The 16860-nt window shown below is 46.9% G+C and overlaps 1 protein-coding gene across 1 annotated transcript in view; it reads right to left on the reverse strand.

Moving 5' to 3' along the window:
* Positions 1-16860, reverse strand: part of LOC125947733 (thiol S-methyltransferase METTL7B-like) — a 73242-nt gene that overhangs the window by 46182 nt on the left and 10200 nt on the right. Inside the window, exon 2 of the mRNA XM_049672991.1 lies at positions 3052-3201. Within this exon, the coding sequence (XP_049528948.1) occupies positions 3052-3201 (150 nt within the window). The remainder of the gene's footprint in view (positions 1-3051; positions 3202-16860) is intronic.

The following is a 16860-nucleotide window of genomic DNA, read 5'->3' on the forward strand; positions in this document are numbered from 1 at the left end:
CGGGAGCGCTCATGTGGCTCTCAGTCCCTTTCACTGCCCCTGGTCTCTCATCAAAACTGGTCCCGAAGTATGAAGGCCCTTATCGTGTTCTCGAACGCGCATCCCCTGGGAACTACGTAATCGAACCAGTTGAGCCATCTTCAGACATGCGCCGCCGTGGACGAGACATTGTCCATGTCGACCGTCTCAAGCGTTACTTCGACCCGCTCATCGTGACGAGCTGTTAGGTCGCCGGATGGCTCCCTTATCGCTCCCGGGGGTGATTGTAGTGAAGAAGAGAGACACGTTAGTGGATACAGCGCTACTGGCTCTAAACGCTAGTGGGTCAAGCGCTCTCGCTCAGCAACGGCTCTCGTGCTGGGAAGCTGTTAGTGCGCTGACCGTTGACGCTGCGCTGCTCCAAGGTCTGCCGAATAAACACCCTTACAATATATATATATATATATATATATATATATATATATCTTGCTGCCGGCTAAACCGCTCTTACGAGGCTATAGACTGATCTGCACTGTATTAATTTGCACCTTTCAAGGGAAGTTCTTCAGGGATACCTTATATAAGAGAATAAAGGACCTCACATCTGTATGTCGTTTGGTTGTGCGGCTAGATAACAAGAAATCAACCGTACGGCGATGTTAGCTTTTTTTCCGCCATTACAGCATTTATATGCACCCGGCAAAAACACCTTTATTAGTCAGGAAGCATTAGGTGTACGGTTTTGTATTAAGAGTCTCTCTTATGCGACTACCCGTGTATTTTCTTTGTTAATTCCATTGTCGTCCTCATCTCCAACCAAAGTGTGCCTGTCAAAGAACTCCTACATTTACTTTTTCATAAACGAAGATCGACTGTGCGTCCACGGCTGTTCATGTCACAAGTAGCTTAAACTCATGCGTCACCCGAAGGCTGCCAACCCCCGTGCATATGGCCGCTGTCACTCAGGTTTATATTACTTCAAAACAGTCAGATCTCTGTCAAATGACAAACATATGATAACAACAAAATAATGATGCCACTGAACCGAAATCTCTGCGACTGGTTGTGTGTGTGATGTCACTTGCTCAATTTGATATGGAATTTCTTAATTAACAGGCTGTCATAAAAACACGCACAAACAAGCTAACTATAATCAAAGTTTGATCGTGTTATTAAGCCGTCACTTTTTCATCTCATTTAGGAAACAAAGAACATTTCAAAGAGAATTGCTATTTCTACAAATTCATCACCTAAAACATGATAGAAACAGGACATGCAGAGTCACGTTTGCTATACAATTGAACGCGATGCGTTCATTTGTGTTATTTGTTTTCATTCTATGCCATGTGCAATTTCAATTAACGCTCAAGTTTATGCACCGCAAATATTCCAACTTTATTATAATGCAATGTTTGTGTTTTTGTACAAGGAAACGGCTTTAGCGAGGATTAGCGAGGCCCTGCCGACTCCCCGCCACCCAAGTTTTCAATCCATATAGGATTCAAATGAAATAAGTCAAACGAATGCATGCACACAAGTGTATTTGGCAAAACTGAATCTTAGAGACACTACGAATGGTGAGCAAGATATCCGTTGTGTTGGAATTCCTTCTCTTACTTTCTCTGTGTTTCTCGCCAGACGGATCATCTACTGTCTGATCCCGAAAATAACTAGGCTGGGGTTTTGCATGAGTCATTGGCGAAAGGCAGAGTAGAAATAGAATGCAGACTCTCCACTAGAGTTGTCTAAGCGTGCATAGGCATACCACCAAATTTCAGTTGGCCTACCCAGAGATTTCTGGTCAGTCCACCCTCAAATTTAACTAGGCCCACTATCAAATTTTAGCTGGCCCACCACGAAATTTCAGGGTGGCTCACCTCCAAATTTAGTTGGGGCCCATGTCCAAATTTGAAGTTGGCCCACCTGCAAATTTAAGTTGGGTCACTGCGAAAGTTCAGTTGCCCCCCCCCCCCCCAAATTTTCTGCAGAGCCCTATGTATCGTTTGGGCATTCTCTGATCATATTTTTGTTTAACATCTTCCTTATCGCTTGTAAAAGTACCTATCATCTACATTTATACTATTATAACGATTAGATGGCTTAACTTTGCTAATAAAGCATTTTTGCGCAGATACAGGCCTTACACTTTTCGCGTGCATTTTCGCTTGACAGAGCTGGGGTACTCGCTAAGAATGCTGGCGCATTAAAGCGGTCGTTACCAAACTCAAACACAGCTTTTAAAAGCAATTGAATACACCAAGAACATATCAAATTGAGCCCGTCTTTCATTAAAAGCGGTAGACGCATAGAAAATGCCTTAACAACGCTAATAGAAAATATATATACCAGACACGACGCCACTTTCTCCGAGCTACTATTCCACTGCAATGGTGACCAGAGCATACTCTGAGAGCCACAACCTGGCCGGCTAAAGGCAGCAGGAAGCCTGAGCAGTAGACTGTGAGATCAACATTATTAAATATTCCTCTTCAGGGTTTCCTTTTTTTGCCCGCGTTGACAGAAGCATTAGAAGGGCCACAGGAAGCAACGGAACGGCTGAACAGCTGCTAAAGGCACGCAAGTAATTCATCGGAACACCCGAACAAAGCGAAACACAGCAAATGATCTCAGTTGCCTATGATTATCTCGGTATATGATTTTGCATGAAATAAACAAAGCGTCTGTTCGCTTCTTTTGTGATTTACATTGTTTCTCGTGTCATGTTTAGAAAGGCGTCAGTCCGTTGCTGCCTATTCATTTGTATGACACAACTTATCTGTAATATATGGCAACGCGTCATTTATTCCATAACGGTGACTTGGCTCTTAAATATTGATCCAAAGCTTGATGTTTTTCCAGCTACTACCACTACTACTACTCCCTACCAGCCTACTACCACTGCTACTACCACAGGCTGGTAGCTACTACCAGCCTACTACCACTGAATGAGTAGTCCCGCATTCACGTTGTTTGAAGCATAATTGTTGACAAAATTTCACATGTGTAAGTGCTACAAGAAGATATAGTGCAATAGTTTTTTAGAACTGCCACAGCCACACTGGAATCACTTACTTTCACCATAACCCGCTTGGCTTCTTCGAGGACTTTTCTCGTGTTCTTTACTGAGCAAAGGAGGTACGTGAACATAACCACGTCGAAATGGCTACTTGCCAGCTCACTCATGTCTTCACCGTATCCTTGGATCCACTGTTCGAGTTCAACCTGTAAAGGGAAATACTTGACACGTTACATCTAGTATTTCAAGCAATACGGGGGTTCACTGAAAGATGGATACGACGTTATTAGCATTCACCGAACTAGATCTGCTTCGGGAGCCAAGCTTTCAACAGGGAGACAAGGCATACAAAATGTCGGCAAATATTTCGTAGGGGAAAATCATTATTAAACCGAAAGCATTAATTACCTAGTCGAGCTGAGTTTCGCCGTCGCCAGCAATTTGACCTTCATTTGCCCACAGCTGCGTCGTATCCTAGGCAATGCATCTCGTGACTCGCCGCGCCGAGCTCCGCAGCTGCCGCCGCCGCCGGCTTGGCGCATGCACTCGCCGCAACTGGGTTGCCGCCTAACCACGTGACTCGCCGCGCGCCTGGCTAAAAGGAACGCCGCGCTCGCCATGAATGAGAGCGAGGCCGGGCTGTCTTCTCTGAGCGTTGCGCGTGAGCGGAAGGATTTAAGCCAACGTCGGCAAGCGGTGTCTGACCACACCGCAGATATCGCCCGACGAGCTGCTTCACTGGAGAGGGACCGGAATGCCAAGCGTGCGATGCTAGCGTCGGAGACTGAGGAAAAGCGAGCCGTTCGGCTCGCAAAATGCTTGGACTTGTGGGATTATAATTTATACCTGGCTTTACGATGAGTGTATGCCTAAGTATAATAATTAGAGCTTAATCAAATGTTAACCAGGTGAAACCAAGACTTAACAAGGCTAAACCAAACTTTCGCTTTGCATATCCAGCGTTAGCTGAGGTAAGCCGCAGCCATATTTTTCTTGTTTTTTCGGAAATTTGGAAAAATAATTTAAGCTCGAGTAAAAATAGCTGATGTTTATTATCCTAGCAATCAAAATTAATTATCCTAAAATACGCGCGATAATTAAACAGTGAACATGAAGACAACGAAATGAACACTACATTCCCTTCTATGAAAGATTGCTAATTGGATAACTAAGTAAAATGTCACTCAGTGTACGAGCCACACTTGCTGGACGCATAGGCAATTGAATCCTTCACGGCTGCTTCCACATTGAAATTTGATAGTACGTAGATGACTTTTCGAAAACGTTTACACACGCCGTGGTGCCTCAGCGGCTATGACATCGCGCTGCTAAGCACGAGGGCCGCCCGGCCGCGGCGGTAGTATTTATATGAGTGCGAAAGGCAAATGCGACCGTGTACCGTGCGTTAGATGCACGTTAAAAACCCCAGGTGGTCGAATTAACCTGGAGTTCCCCACTATGGCGTGCCTCATATTCAGATCGTGGTTCTGGTATGTAAAATCCCATCAATATATTCATTAATCAGCACGTTTAACTGAGGCTGTTGCGAAGCTTGCGAACAGTTTCAAACGAAGACCCGATTCGTTCTCAACTGGCAGATGACAAAGGTGTCTACAGCAGAAACTAAAGACGTTTTCATCGGCTTGAGAGAGTGCCTCCTTTCTCGACTGTGCCACGGGAGTGCGAAAGCATGCGCAGCAGCATCTGCAATGCTATTTGCGAGGGGGGTTCACGTGCAATTAGTACAGCGCAGAGAGCATTCAGGCGATACCCAAGACGGTTTCGTTGAGAAGGTGTATAGGTGTCAGCTGCTGATTAGTGAAATGAGCTTGTCACGAGGTTGGCAATTCCACGTTCTAGACGTCAGTCAAGGAACAAAACCCAGATGGCGTCCTGTATTCTGCTGTGCTTGAGTTGCTGCATATGCTACCAAAGCTTGGTAGTATCTACAGTGATTCAATGCTATACGTTAAAATTCTAGGCTACGATTTCAAAACAAAATTGAAACCACTTAGTAAAGACACCTAAAAATTTTCTTGCAGGTTCCTTGTCGTCAACGTCGCTTCTAAAATGGTTTGCTGCTCAGCAGATAATGACAAGTATAACTGTGGATGGTAATTGTTGCTGTTATTTTTTACGCATGCAATTCTTTTAGGTCCCGTTGTCGTCGGTTTTCAAGAGACCTTGAGCGAAAATACAGAGCCGCTATCCGGGCACTCAAGACGAGAATGGGTGCGAGGACAAAATAAGAACCTGCGAGAACATCCGGGCATCATTGCGAGACCAAAACGAGATCATCCGGGCAACCAGTCAAAATATAAGAGAATGCTGTCTCTGGCGCCCAACCCCATTAATGTATATGCCACCATTACATACGCTGATTACTGCCCAAACAAGTTACAAAAAATAGTTTCCCATTTCTTCCTAACGTTTATTCACAATATCACTGAAGCTGTTCCTTCTAGTACGCTGAATTTTTATTTGTCATTTCCAAAAGCGACGTTCAAAAGGCAGATGTAAAATGATTCCAAACTGTTTTTATTCCAATTTCTGTAATCAGCCTCCACGATTCGTCAAAACATTTTCGGGCCACTCCCAATTTCACCGGTCTGTCACGCTACGTCACGAAAACCGCTGTAGCTCCCCATCTGCTATAACGTGTACTAGAGCCCTGCACTGGCTCGGGTTTACCCAAAAGAACGGGCCCGCCCGGCCGGGCCGGGTAGAGCAGTTTTCTCACGGGCTCGGGCCGGGCTCGGGCACAGCATGTGCTTTTTCACCCGGGCCTGGACCTGGCTCGGGCTTTCTGGTGATGTGCATGTAACGTGCAGCGACTTATCCTCGCGCGTCTCGACTATGAAAAACATATCTTTTTCGGTCTCGGGCCAGTTTTGGGCTGGTTTCGAGCCGGGCTCGGGCCGGGCTCAGGCCTAAGGTAAAGGGGTGCGGGCAGGGCCGGGCGGGTAAAGTAGATTATTTCCGGGCCCGGGCCGGGCCCGGGTCCTACCATAAAACTTTTGGTCGGGCTCGGACGGGCAGGCCAACGTAAAAACGGGCTCAAGAAATCGGCCTGTGCAGTGGCTTAACGTGTACACATTGATTATGCATGATTAAACCGCACAAAAGTAAAATAATCATTCCTGATTCGACGCCTTTTCACCATTAGCCCACTGCTATTGGTCCAATGTTTTCTGGCTACGCCCACTTCGCCTGTCTGCCATGCGACCTCACAAAACCTCGAAAACTCACCATGCAAAAGTGACGTGTACTTGAAAAAATGCGATAATACGCCGAACAAAACGCAAAATTTTTCTAAATAGCCACAGACTGCCCCGTTCCGAACGGAATAGAAGATAGCTGCCCACCGATCGCTCAGGCCCCCGCTACTCGCTCCTGCCGGTGAGCATGTATTTGTTTGCGCATGATGAACCTTTTTGCGTGGCAGTAAAACGTTATCGAGCCCTTTCGGCATGTATACGACATCGCTCTGCCAACTCTTCCTTGCTGAGGATCCGTTTTAGCGGCATTCTTACCGTTCCAGTGCACGCCGCCGCGATTTCTGACCACCCACCGCAAGCTAAGTAAGGTGAAGCGGACCAATCGAAGAAGCCGGCACCGCCCTCTTCATGCGGTTATCTATTTACACTGTGCTGGCTCGGCCCCATCGAAACCCTCTCCACTAGAGCATGCTCCTCGCCTCTTGTCAGCCAATTACGTAAGAAAAATCGCTGAGTGTAGACAATGTTATTGGTTTTGAAAGCCAACAAATGTGACCTCCTATAAACGAGGAGAGTGTGTGATTGCGTTGTTCAGACAACACTGCGGGTCACCGGCTGATGCTTGCGTCGGTGGTTATGTAAGTTTGAGTTCAGGAGTTTGGAATCAAAACAGTTTGGAATCATTTTACGCTATAGCGCCCCAGTACACCATACACTTGATTGTCATCTTTTGGCGCTGAGACAGGATTGTCTGTGTTCTTCTCAACGTCCGTGAGTTCCGCGTCGCGGGTTTTGCGCCACCTCCTTCGAGAGATGGCGCCACGATGCGTGACCAAGCCGGCAGCGTCCGGCGCGGCGCGGATGGTTGTTTTGGCCGACTAGAGACTTGCAACAGGGTTCAATTCAAACCAGGTTCACTTCGGCTATGTAAGTTTTTAGGCCTGCGTCGAGGCACCAATCAGCTTTTCCGGTAGCCATTTCATGCTTACATCTACTCTCGATTACGGGAGAGCCAGCATTTTTTTTTCAGCTTCTGTTGGCTGACAGAACAAAGCAGAAAAAAAATTTCCCCCATTGTTTGCTGTATTTTTCTGGGCCCTTACACATCTAAGAGGGACTACTGTTCACCAGATAAGCAGTGCTGTAACAAGGAATGGTTCTGGAGCCACGTTTCGACAAGCGTGCTTCTCCTCATGCTGACCCCTATCTAAACACTGCTGTCAAAACGCTCACCCCAGAGGTATTACTCGTTCGACCACTATTGTTCACTAAAGTTTTCTTGTAACTTACACAATAAGAAGACACGCAGAACTGGGGCTGCTTGACTAATATGCAACTTTATAACGGATCCGCTGTACACTTTACAGCATGATCCCACATACCAGCATAGTGGCCCCAGATGATAGACGGCGCTGTGATCGCAAAAATGGAGGCGCCCTCGATGAAACGGTCTATGTAGAAGAAGGGAAACAGTGGGACTCAAGTTTCCTAATCATCCCCTTATAAAGCCAACAGACAATGACTTGGGTTCATTGTCTGTAACTTGCGCGATACAGCTTCCTCGTGCTCAATACGTGCTACATAAAAGTGTTTTTTCCGAGCGTGCAAGAAGCCAGCAAATGCACGCAAGATTTCCTGGCTACTGGCCGCTCGATGCACTTTGCGAGGTCAAGTGCTGACTGCGGTCACGTGTCACTGGGGTCACGTGCTGTCTAAGTGCATGACTTCATTACGAGAGAGATAGAATGAACATCTTTAATGTCTAAATGCAGCTTTGGAGAGGCGTCCTCATTCCAGAATGCCTTGAGCTCGGGCCGCGTCCTGGGCCTTCGCAATCAGCCGTTGCTGATCTTCGAGATCGGAGCTGGCCAAGGCTCTCTCCCAAAGCTCGTTGGTGTGGTAAGGGTTCGGAGGATTGAGTGGTGCCTCTCTGCAGCCCCGTACTATGTGCCTGAGGGACCCGGGCTCTGCGCAGGAGCGGCATTGCGGAGAGAATTGTGTAGGGGCTATGAGGTGGTTTCTGGTTGGGTGGGGGAATGTGTTAACCTGTAGAGCTCGGAGGAATAGCTCCTGCTCTCTAGGTAGTCACTTGTGTGGGGGTGCATATGTTCTGCGGGTTAGCTTGTAGTGTTGTGTGATGTCTTGGTATGAGACTAGAGGGTGCATACGCTCGGGTTCAGATTCCTCGGCGTCGGCTCGGTGGGTCAAATCTCGAGCCACGTGGTTGGCGACCTCGTTGCCAGGATTGCCGTGATGAGCTGGCGCCCAGATGATTATGACTGATCTGGTTGGCGGCTTTTGATTTATTATCTTGAGCGTAGTGGCATGAATTCTGCCGCTAGCGAAGTTGCGGCACGCCTGTTGGGAGTCGGTAACTATGACTTCAACCTGTGTTTGGGGGAGCGCTAGGGCTGTGGCCGCTTCCTCGGCTTGGAGGGGATTGTATCGGGTGAGCGAAATGCTGCTCCGATGTTTTTTGTTGACGATTACGGTGGCTGTTGTTGCTTGGCGTCTGGGGTAAGACCCCGCATCCGTGTAGGCTGTAGAGGGCAAAGTCCCGTATCGCTTGTGTATGGCCCGAGCCCGGGCCTCCCTTTGCTGTGCGTGGTGCACTGGGTGCATGTTGCGAGGTAGAGGAGGTACGGTGATGTTGCTCCGGATGGCATGGGGTAAGCTAACAGTCTGAGGCTGAGAGGAGCAGATAGCCCCAGGCGTAAGAGGATGGACCTCCCCGCTTCGGTAACAGCCAACCTTGTTCGCTGGCTGGATAAATGTGCCTCAATCAGCTCCTCGGCCGTGTTGTGCACGCCTAGTCGTAGTAGGCGTTCTGTGGACGTACTGATCGGCAGGCCCATCGCCTGCTTATATGCCTTTCTGATCATTGTGTTGATTTTTGTGAATTCCGTTGCGTTCAGTAGTGCGTATGGAATAGCGTAAGTTATTCGAGACACGACGAAGGCTTGGACAAGCCGAAGCGTGTCCGCCTCTCCCCATGCCTCTTGTCAGATTGGTCCAGCAAGCTTGGGGGATATTTCTGGTGAGGGTTAAGTCGGGGTTCGTGTCTCTTGTAACACTTGTGCCAAGCCTCGTGCTACTCCTTGGATCGTTGACGAGTGTAAGGTCCATGTCCTCAATAACTTTGTGAAGCAGGTTTCCCCTGGGGTTGGTGTACGTATACCTCCAGAGGGGGTGGGCTGCATTGAAATCGCCCACTATTAGAAGCGGATGGTTGCCTGCTGCATGCGTGGCTTGCTCCAAAACCTGTTTGAGGACCTATGGCGTGCTTTTCGGCCGACAGTAGGCGTTTAGAACGAACATGGGACCCTTCTTCTTTGTTGCCTGCGGGATAATTTCGAGCAGAATGGCAAGCGGTTCGGATTGTTGGAGATGGTGTTGAACGGCCACTAGCTTCTTACTGACCAGGGTATGAAGGCTGTCACCCGTATCGGTGCCATACCGATATAGTGACGGGTTACGTCATGTGACGTCATCACATTAGATACGTCACGTATCCGGGTAGGCGGACGTGTGTGTTCGTCTCTTGCAGTGCGATGATTTCAGGTGGTCTTGTCGATGTGGCGATGTATTGCATCAGCGATCCATGCTTGTTCTTGTAGCCCCGGCAATTCCACTGCCACACCGTGGTTTCGCCGGGGGAGCCCCCGCTTCATTATGAAATAGCGATAGCAATGGCACGCTGGCATAATTGTCGCCCCCTGATTGGTGGCGAAGACTCCGAAAATTTTGCGTTCACATTGCTCATAGTGCCCAGCTAAAATTTCGCACTCACCAAGCACGCGTTCACAGTTACATCAATCAATCAATCAATCAATCAATCACCAAACTTATTTTGTCTATTTCACAATCAGACAGATGGGAAACTGCAATATTTAGCTAGATGGCCGAAAACCAAAACCTTTATTGAGCTCGCATGCTTTCGATGACTGTAATTAATACAGCGTACAGTGTAATTAATAGAATACAGTGCAAGAGTGGGGTTGAAGATTAATATGCAGAAAACAAAGGTTATGTTCAATACTCTGGGAAGGGAGCAAGAACTCAGGATCGTCAGTCAGCCTCTAGAGTTTGTAAAGGACTACGTTTATCTAAGTCAATTACTCACAGGGGACCCTCATCATGATACGGAAACTTACAGAAGAATAAAATTGGGTTGGAGTGCCTACGGCAGGCATTGCCAAATCCTGACTGGAGCTTACCGCTGTCGTAGAAAAGTGTACAATCATTGCATTCTACCGGTGTTAGCACATGGGCAGGAATTTGTAGGTCAACATAGAAGCTCGCGAACAAGTGAAACCCCGCATAAAAAGCAATGGAACGAAAAATGTTAGGCCTAACGTTGAGAGACAGGAAGAGAGCGGCGTGGTTGAGAGGGCAAACGGGGATAGCCGATATTCTAGCTGACATTCAGAGAACTAAATGGAGCTGGGCAGGCCATGTAGTGTTTAGGGTAGATAACCGGCGGACCATTAGAGTTACAGAATGGGTGCCAAGAGAAGGGAAGCGCAGTCGAGGACGGCAGAAAACTAGTTGGGGTGATAAATTTGGAACCAGCTAGCGCAAGGCAGGCTTAATTGGAGATCGGAGGGAGAGGCCTTCGTCCTGCTGTGGACATAAATATAGGCTGATGAAGTTGATGATGATAAAATAATGCAGCGGTTCATATCGCTGATGTAGCAGCGCCGACAGGAAAGTGGTACCCGTTAGATAACTGCACTCCAAGATTGACCAAAGTGATTGCGTATGCTTTCTACTTGTACAATTTTTTTTTTGCGGTTTGATTATGAATATTTTTTGTTGACCCTATTGCAAAGGCCGGAAAGCTTGTTGCGCGCATGAAAGACGAGTCGCACTCCCACTTTTCTTGTAATTTTTTCGCAAGGTATGCAAGACGTAGGCCGGTATAACGTAAAACTATTCCAATCTGTTTTTATTCCAAATCGGCCATTAGCGCTCCGTGATAAGTCAAAACGCCTCCAGCTCTGCCCATAAAGGCGGCCGCCACGCCAATGTGGGAACACCTGGAGCCGTTTTATCCTATCGGTTTGGAATAAACACAGATTGGGGGAATAGTTTCACATTGTACCGGCCCTAGTGAACGTAAAAAAAAGTGGACCGAGCTTACATGTACATTCTTCTTTAGAGCGAACCTGTAAGCCTCTAGATGGTCGGGATTTTTCATGTCCGCGTGCAAAAAATGTGGGCCGATCCCGGAGACATTGCGAAGAAGCGGGAAGCGCACAGTGCGCAGCTTTTCCAAGAGGTATCACGTGACGTCATTAGGTGACATCATCACTTGACAAAGACTTCATCGTGTGACGCCACTTTTGACGTGATAACGTCATCACATAACGTCATCGGGCGATATTGTGCGCACACTGTATCTGTCCTTGATGGGTGGCGGCTCCACTCGTCCAGCATGTGCTGCGACCCTAACCGGCATTATGGCGAACACTGTCCAAAGACTATACCTCTACCTAGTCAGAAAGACCTCCAATAGTAGCTGGAGAAGGGCTGTGTGTTTGAGTTTCAGCGTTGCAGAAATATGTCTTCTCGTATGTTCGAATTACAATCCGAAGCTATCGTGTCTGCAGCTTGTGTGTAAGTCATACTTTACAAATTCTGTGACGCAATTTACTTTGAAAACCTGAATTAGTTCAATAAGTCACTTGCCCATGGCGGAGCGCCTAAAATAATGAGCATGTATGCTGCACTTAATTGTCGGAGTCATGAGGGAGGTAATCGAGAAATCTGCGGAGTACAATCAACCTCTCTATATGGCTTTCATAGATTATGAAAAGGCATTTGATTCAGTAGAGATACCAGCAGTCATAGAGGCATTGCGTAATCAAGGAGTACAGGAGGCATACGTTAATATCTTCGCAAATATCTACAAGGATTCCACAGCTGCCTTGGTTCTCCACAAGAAAAGTGGAAAGTTACCTATCAAGAAAGGGGTCAGGCAAGGAGACACAATCTCTCCAATGCTATTCACTGCATGCTTAGAAGAAGTATTTAAGATCTTAGACTGGGAAGGCTTAGGAGTGAGGATGGACGGCGAATATCTCAGCAACCTTCGGTTTGCAGATGACATTGTCCTATTCAGCAACAATGGAGACGAATTACAACAAATGATTGAGGACCCTAATCGAGAAAGTGTAAGAATTGGGTTGAAGATGAATATGCAGAAGACAAAGATAATGTTCAATAGCCTAGGTAAGGGAACAAGAATTCAGGCTCGCCAGTCAGCCTCTAGAGTCTCTAAAGGAGTACGTTTATCTAGGTCAATTACTCACAGGGGACCCTGATCATGAGAAAGAAATTTACAGAAGAATAAAATTGGGTTGGAGTGCATACGGCAGGCATTGCGAAATCCTGACTGGGAGCTTACCACTGTCGTTGAAAAGAAAAGTGTACAATCATTGCATTCTACGGGTGCTAACATATGGGGCAGAAACTTGGAGGTTAACAAAGAATCTCGGAGGACAAGTTAAGGACCGCACAAAGAGCGATGGAACGAAAAATCTTAGGAGTAACGTTAAGAGACAGGAAGAGAGCGGGGTGGATCAGAGAAAAACGGGGATAGACGATATTCTAGTTGACATTAAGCGGAAGAAATGGAGCTGGGCAGGCCATATAATGCGTAGGATGGATAACCGGCGGACCATTAGGATTACAAAATAGATACCAAGAGAAGGGAAGCGCAGTCGAGGACGGCAGAAACCAGGTGGGATGATGAAGTTAGGAAATTCGCAGGCGCAAATTGGAATACGCAAGCGCAAGACAGGGGTAATTGGAGATCGCAGGGAGAGGCCTTCGTCCTGCAGTGGACATAAATATAGGCTGATGATGATGATGATGCACTTCCGCAGACATTCGTGCGCGCGAGAGGTACGTCGCTTGTGGTGGTGGTTGTCTAACGTCGTCTAATATCGGCAACAGCTTCGCTGTATATCCACTTTTCCTTACCCCTTGTGTAGGGTAGCAAACCGGACATTTGTCTGGTTGATCTCCCTGCCTTTCCTCTCTTCGCTTTCTATCTCTCTTCACAGGGTGGAATGAAGGCGTATCTTTTTTGTTTCCTTTTATAGTTGCAGTTAAAGCCTGCCATCAAATTCTTGATGACGCCAGACAGCAATATGAAAGGATGAGTTGCTTGACTTAGCCTATGCTTTTCGCTTTGTAAGCTGGTATTCACTTGGTGATTGCAAGATCTTGAAAGTACCGCCAATAGACATGGTTCTGCAATGCAACGTTTCACTCACATGTAGTGTTCTGGCTTAGACAGAATGTGACTCCTCGGAGAACGTGGTTCGTAGAGCCGGCACACAGTGGTGACTGTTATTATCGAATTGGATATCTGAAAACCTTAATTTATTTTCTTGGGTAATATCAGGCATCAGAATTAGCGGCTTCAATTCCGAGGAGAACGCGACCATACTCTCATCAACAAATTGCTGGTCATTCGGTTAGTTATTGTGAATCAAAACTTCAAATATCATTCTCACATTGAGAGACGTTCACATTGTTCCTCGTTTGGAGGCCTGTATTAGGGTGTCTGTCATATCTTGCAAGTAAAAGATTGCTAAGACTTGGCGCAAAGCATGAGCCCAAAAAGACACCTTCACGATGGATTAAGGACTTACGGCAGCAGATTAAGCTACATTGAAGTCTCCAGGAGACTCGCAATAGTCGGCGGCTATGTTAGGCTGCACTTTCAATAGGTTGCTATGAAGGAGAAGAAGGGAAACCGAGGGGCCCGATTTTAGTTAGTGTTGCGTCCCAAATCGGCCGGGCGCATTCTTTGATTGTTTCCCATCGAGGCCCGTTGCAGCCTTTGACTTTGGGACCCTCGTCTGTATAGTATCGTTTACATAATCATTGTATTGAATGGATAATAAACTGAAACTGAGGCAGGCCCTTTCATCAACGTCGCCCAGACGGCGACAGTCCCCGACACCGACGAGACGGGCAAACAAGCGCCCAAACTCGGCAGTGCGCATTCTTTTGGTGTTTCCCCCGATTCCACCCCCTTCATCTGCGGCCGCCTACCTGGCGACGCGGCCCGACGGACGTTCGGACAAAGAAGCTCACTTAGAAGCGACCGACCACAACCGCCACCCTTCGTTAGAAGCGGGGATTAGCGTGAAGGCCATTCTCCTGACCATGGCAAGATGACCGTTGGAGGGCAAGAAACTAAGTCACTGACTTTCGTGGAAGGAGTGTCAACCCCCTGTTTCCGGATTGCCTCGTCCTTGCTTCGAAGATGCAACATTAGAGGCGGAGTTCAGTGAACAATACGACCCCTCTGATTGGCCACACCAAGGTCATCTGATTCCCTAGTGGGGTCAACTAGGGAAGATGAATGTTTTATAAGGAGACACCATGAGTGCAGTGGTGTGCCCTGACGTGTTCTGATATGTGCTCAGACATGTAGTGAGCTGAGACTTTCAAAGTGCTCTCCCATGGAGTAGGGTTTCATATTTGGAGCCACTGTAAATATGTAAAACAAGCCCTTTTTTTCTCTCGCTCTTACTCCCGGACGTACTCATCCCTCTGGCTGAAGGATCGCCGGCCTAGACACTACCCGAGTCTCAACATTAGACACAACCATACTAAGATATCAGATGATGAAGCCGTGGGAAACAAAGAAGAAATTATCTGTTATTTTTAAGTGAAGTGCGGAAATGATAAGCTAAATTGAAAGTAAGGGGATAATAAAAAAAGAAAACACTTGCCGCCGGGGAGAGCCCAACCGACAACCTCCGCATTGCACGTGCACTGAGCTAGCAATTGTGCTGCGGCGGCGGCGGTTCCGACGGCCGCATTCTTTGGCATTAATGTATGTGTACAAGATCTAATTCAGGGAATGTTAGCCAGCGGCCCTCGTGGCCATGGCTCCGGATGTGGATGGTTTGTTACCTCTTTCGATGTGGGTGCAGCATTGTCATAGCGGTTTTTAAGACACTGTTGATAATTGTTGCTAATTCATAACGTTTGCTTTATGTTCGTATGTGGGAGAGTAAACGCCAATTTGTTATGTGCGTACTATAAATTCACAGCCATCACGGCGAGGAAAGCCAGCCACAATGTCGTGACTCAATCTCAAAGCACCACGTTGACTTGACTGAACTAGAGTACAGGTAGATTTGACACCGGTCGTCTTCACATACAAGCTCTGCGATGAGGCAGAAATACTTTGCCGCTGATGATGTTACTCTTAAAGAACTAATGAACAAAAATGCGTCGTTAAACTTTAAAAGCGAAGCTTGCCTTTGCGAACCTCGGTGGGCTTCGTGATCGTCGGTGCTGTGGTCTGGCTGTTCTCTTGCCATATAGGTCAACCAATGACTGCGGAGCACGCGCGCCGCTGCGTTCATTGCACCCGCACCAGATGGCGTTCGCCTCAACGCATCGAGGCAGCGGCGGCGGCATTGCATTAGTCTCTCTACAATGCCTGAATAAATACTTCGGTGTGACTTTGTGCGGACATTCAACCCGACACACTGCGGCGCATGCTTGCCAGGCAAAACTTACCTTTCCGTTTTAAACTTCCGCTCGCTTGGCATCACGGGACGTTTAAGTCTGATATGATAGCCGGGCCACCTTTACTGCGCTACTGCGGCGGCGGGTTTCGACATTGCCGGGATTTATCATTGAATTTTGATGACAAATATATCGAATTCGGTGTGATTTTCAAGATATTTAAAAAAATGAGGGTGCATTAAAATGTGTCCGCCTTAAGTTCGCCATTTAGATATTGCTCTTAAGGCACTAATAAAAATCATAATTAACATTTTCTTGTTAATTATTCTTCTGAAGCTCACGCTGTTAGAAGCAAAGTATGTTCGCCTCGCCTAAAAACTTCTCTGCAATAACGCCACGTTCGTTGCGTGTATATCCTTTTTATAAAACACCTGCATTGTCTAAAAAAACCACCCTGCATAATAATGGCGGTATGCCCAGTCTTATAATAAACAAGCCTCTCATAAGCATAATTTACAGCAGGGTTTATTGTGTCCTGCAGTCGCAGCGCACAAACTCGACTGTCTTCGTTTAAAAGAACCTCCTTATCCGTGTTCATTAGAAAAAAAAAAACATTATTCCATTAGGCTAGGAGAACCGACTTCTGATTATTGCACTTTTGAAAGCCTCACAGAGGTTCCAAACTCCTACGCCGTCCAAAAAAACGCCATTTATTTATACATTCTATTGGTCAATAAGGTACGCACAAAATCGTGTTTTATTATATTTCTGTGCGCAGTAGAGCGCAATTTTCGTGTTTATGATTTTATTACCTTCCCAAGTAATATGTAATCATTGCACTGCATTAGCAGCGCCTGTATTACGCCCAGTTTGTTGCCTGATTTCGGATATTGCGCTGATTCTGCGACCGATGTAAGCGAATAAAAAATCAGTGCAGGCCCAGCCCACATTTTGGAATATATGTGAAGCGAAGCTGTGCGGAAGCGTTCAATGTAATGCTATAAATTTGCCGTATTCATTCCTGCATCTTTGGCGTGAATTAACAAAACTGGTGCTCCGCAAGGTCGAAACTCTATTACTGTCTTGTATTTCTTCATTTCTTCTTACCGAATTTACATGTACCACCGACTTCATGGCCAATCC

This window comes from Dermacentor silvarum, chromosome 8 (genome assembly GCF_013339745.2).
Source record: "Dermacentor silvarum isolate Dsil-2018 chromosome 8, BIME_Dsil_1.4, whole genome shotgun sequence".
Taxonomy (NCBI): Eukaryota; Metazoa; Arthropoda; class Arachnida; order Ixodida; family Ixodidae; genus Dermacentor; species Dermacentor silvarum.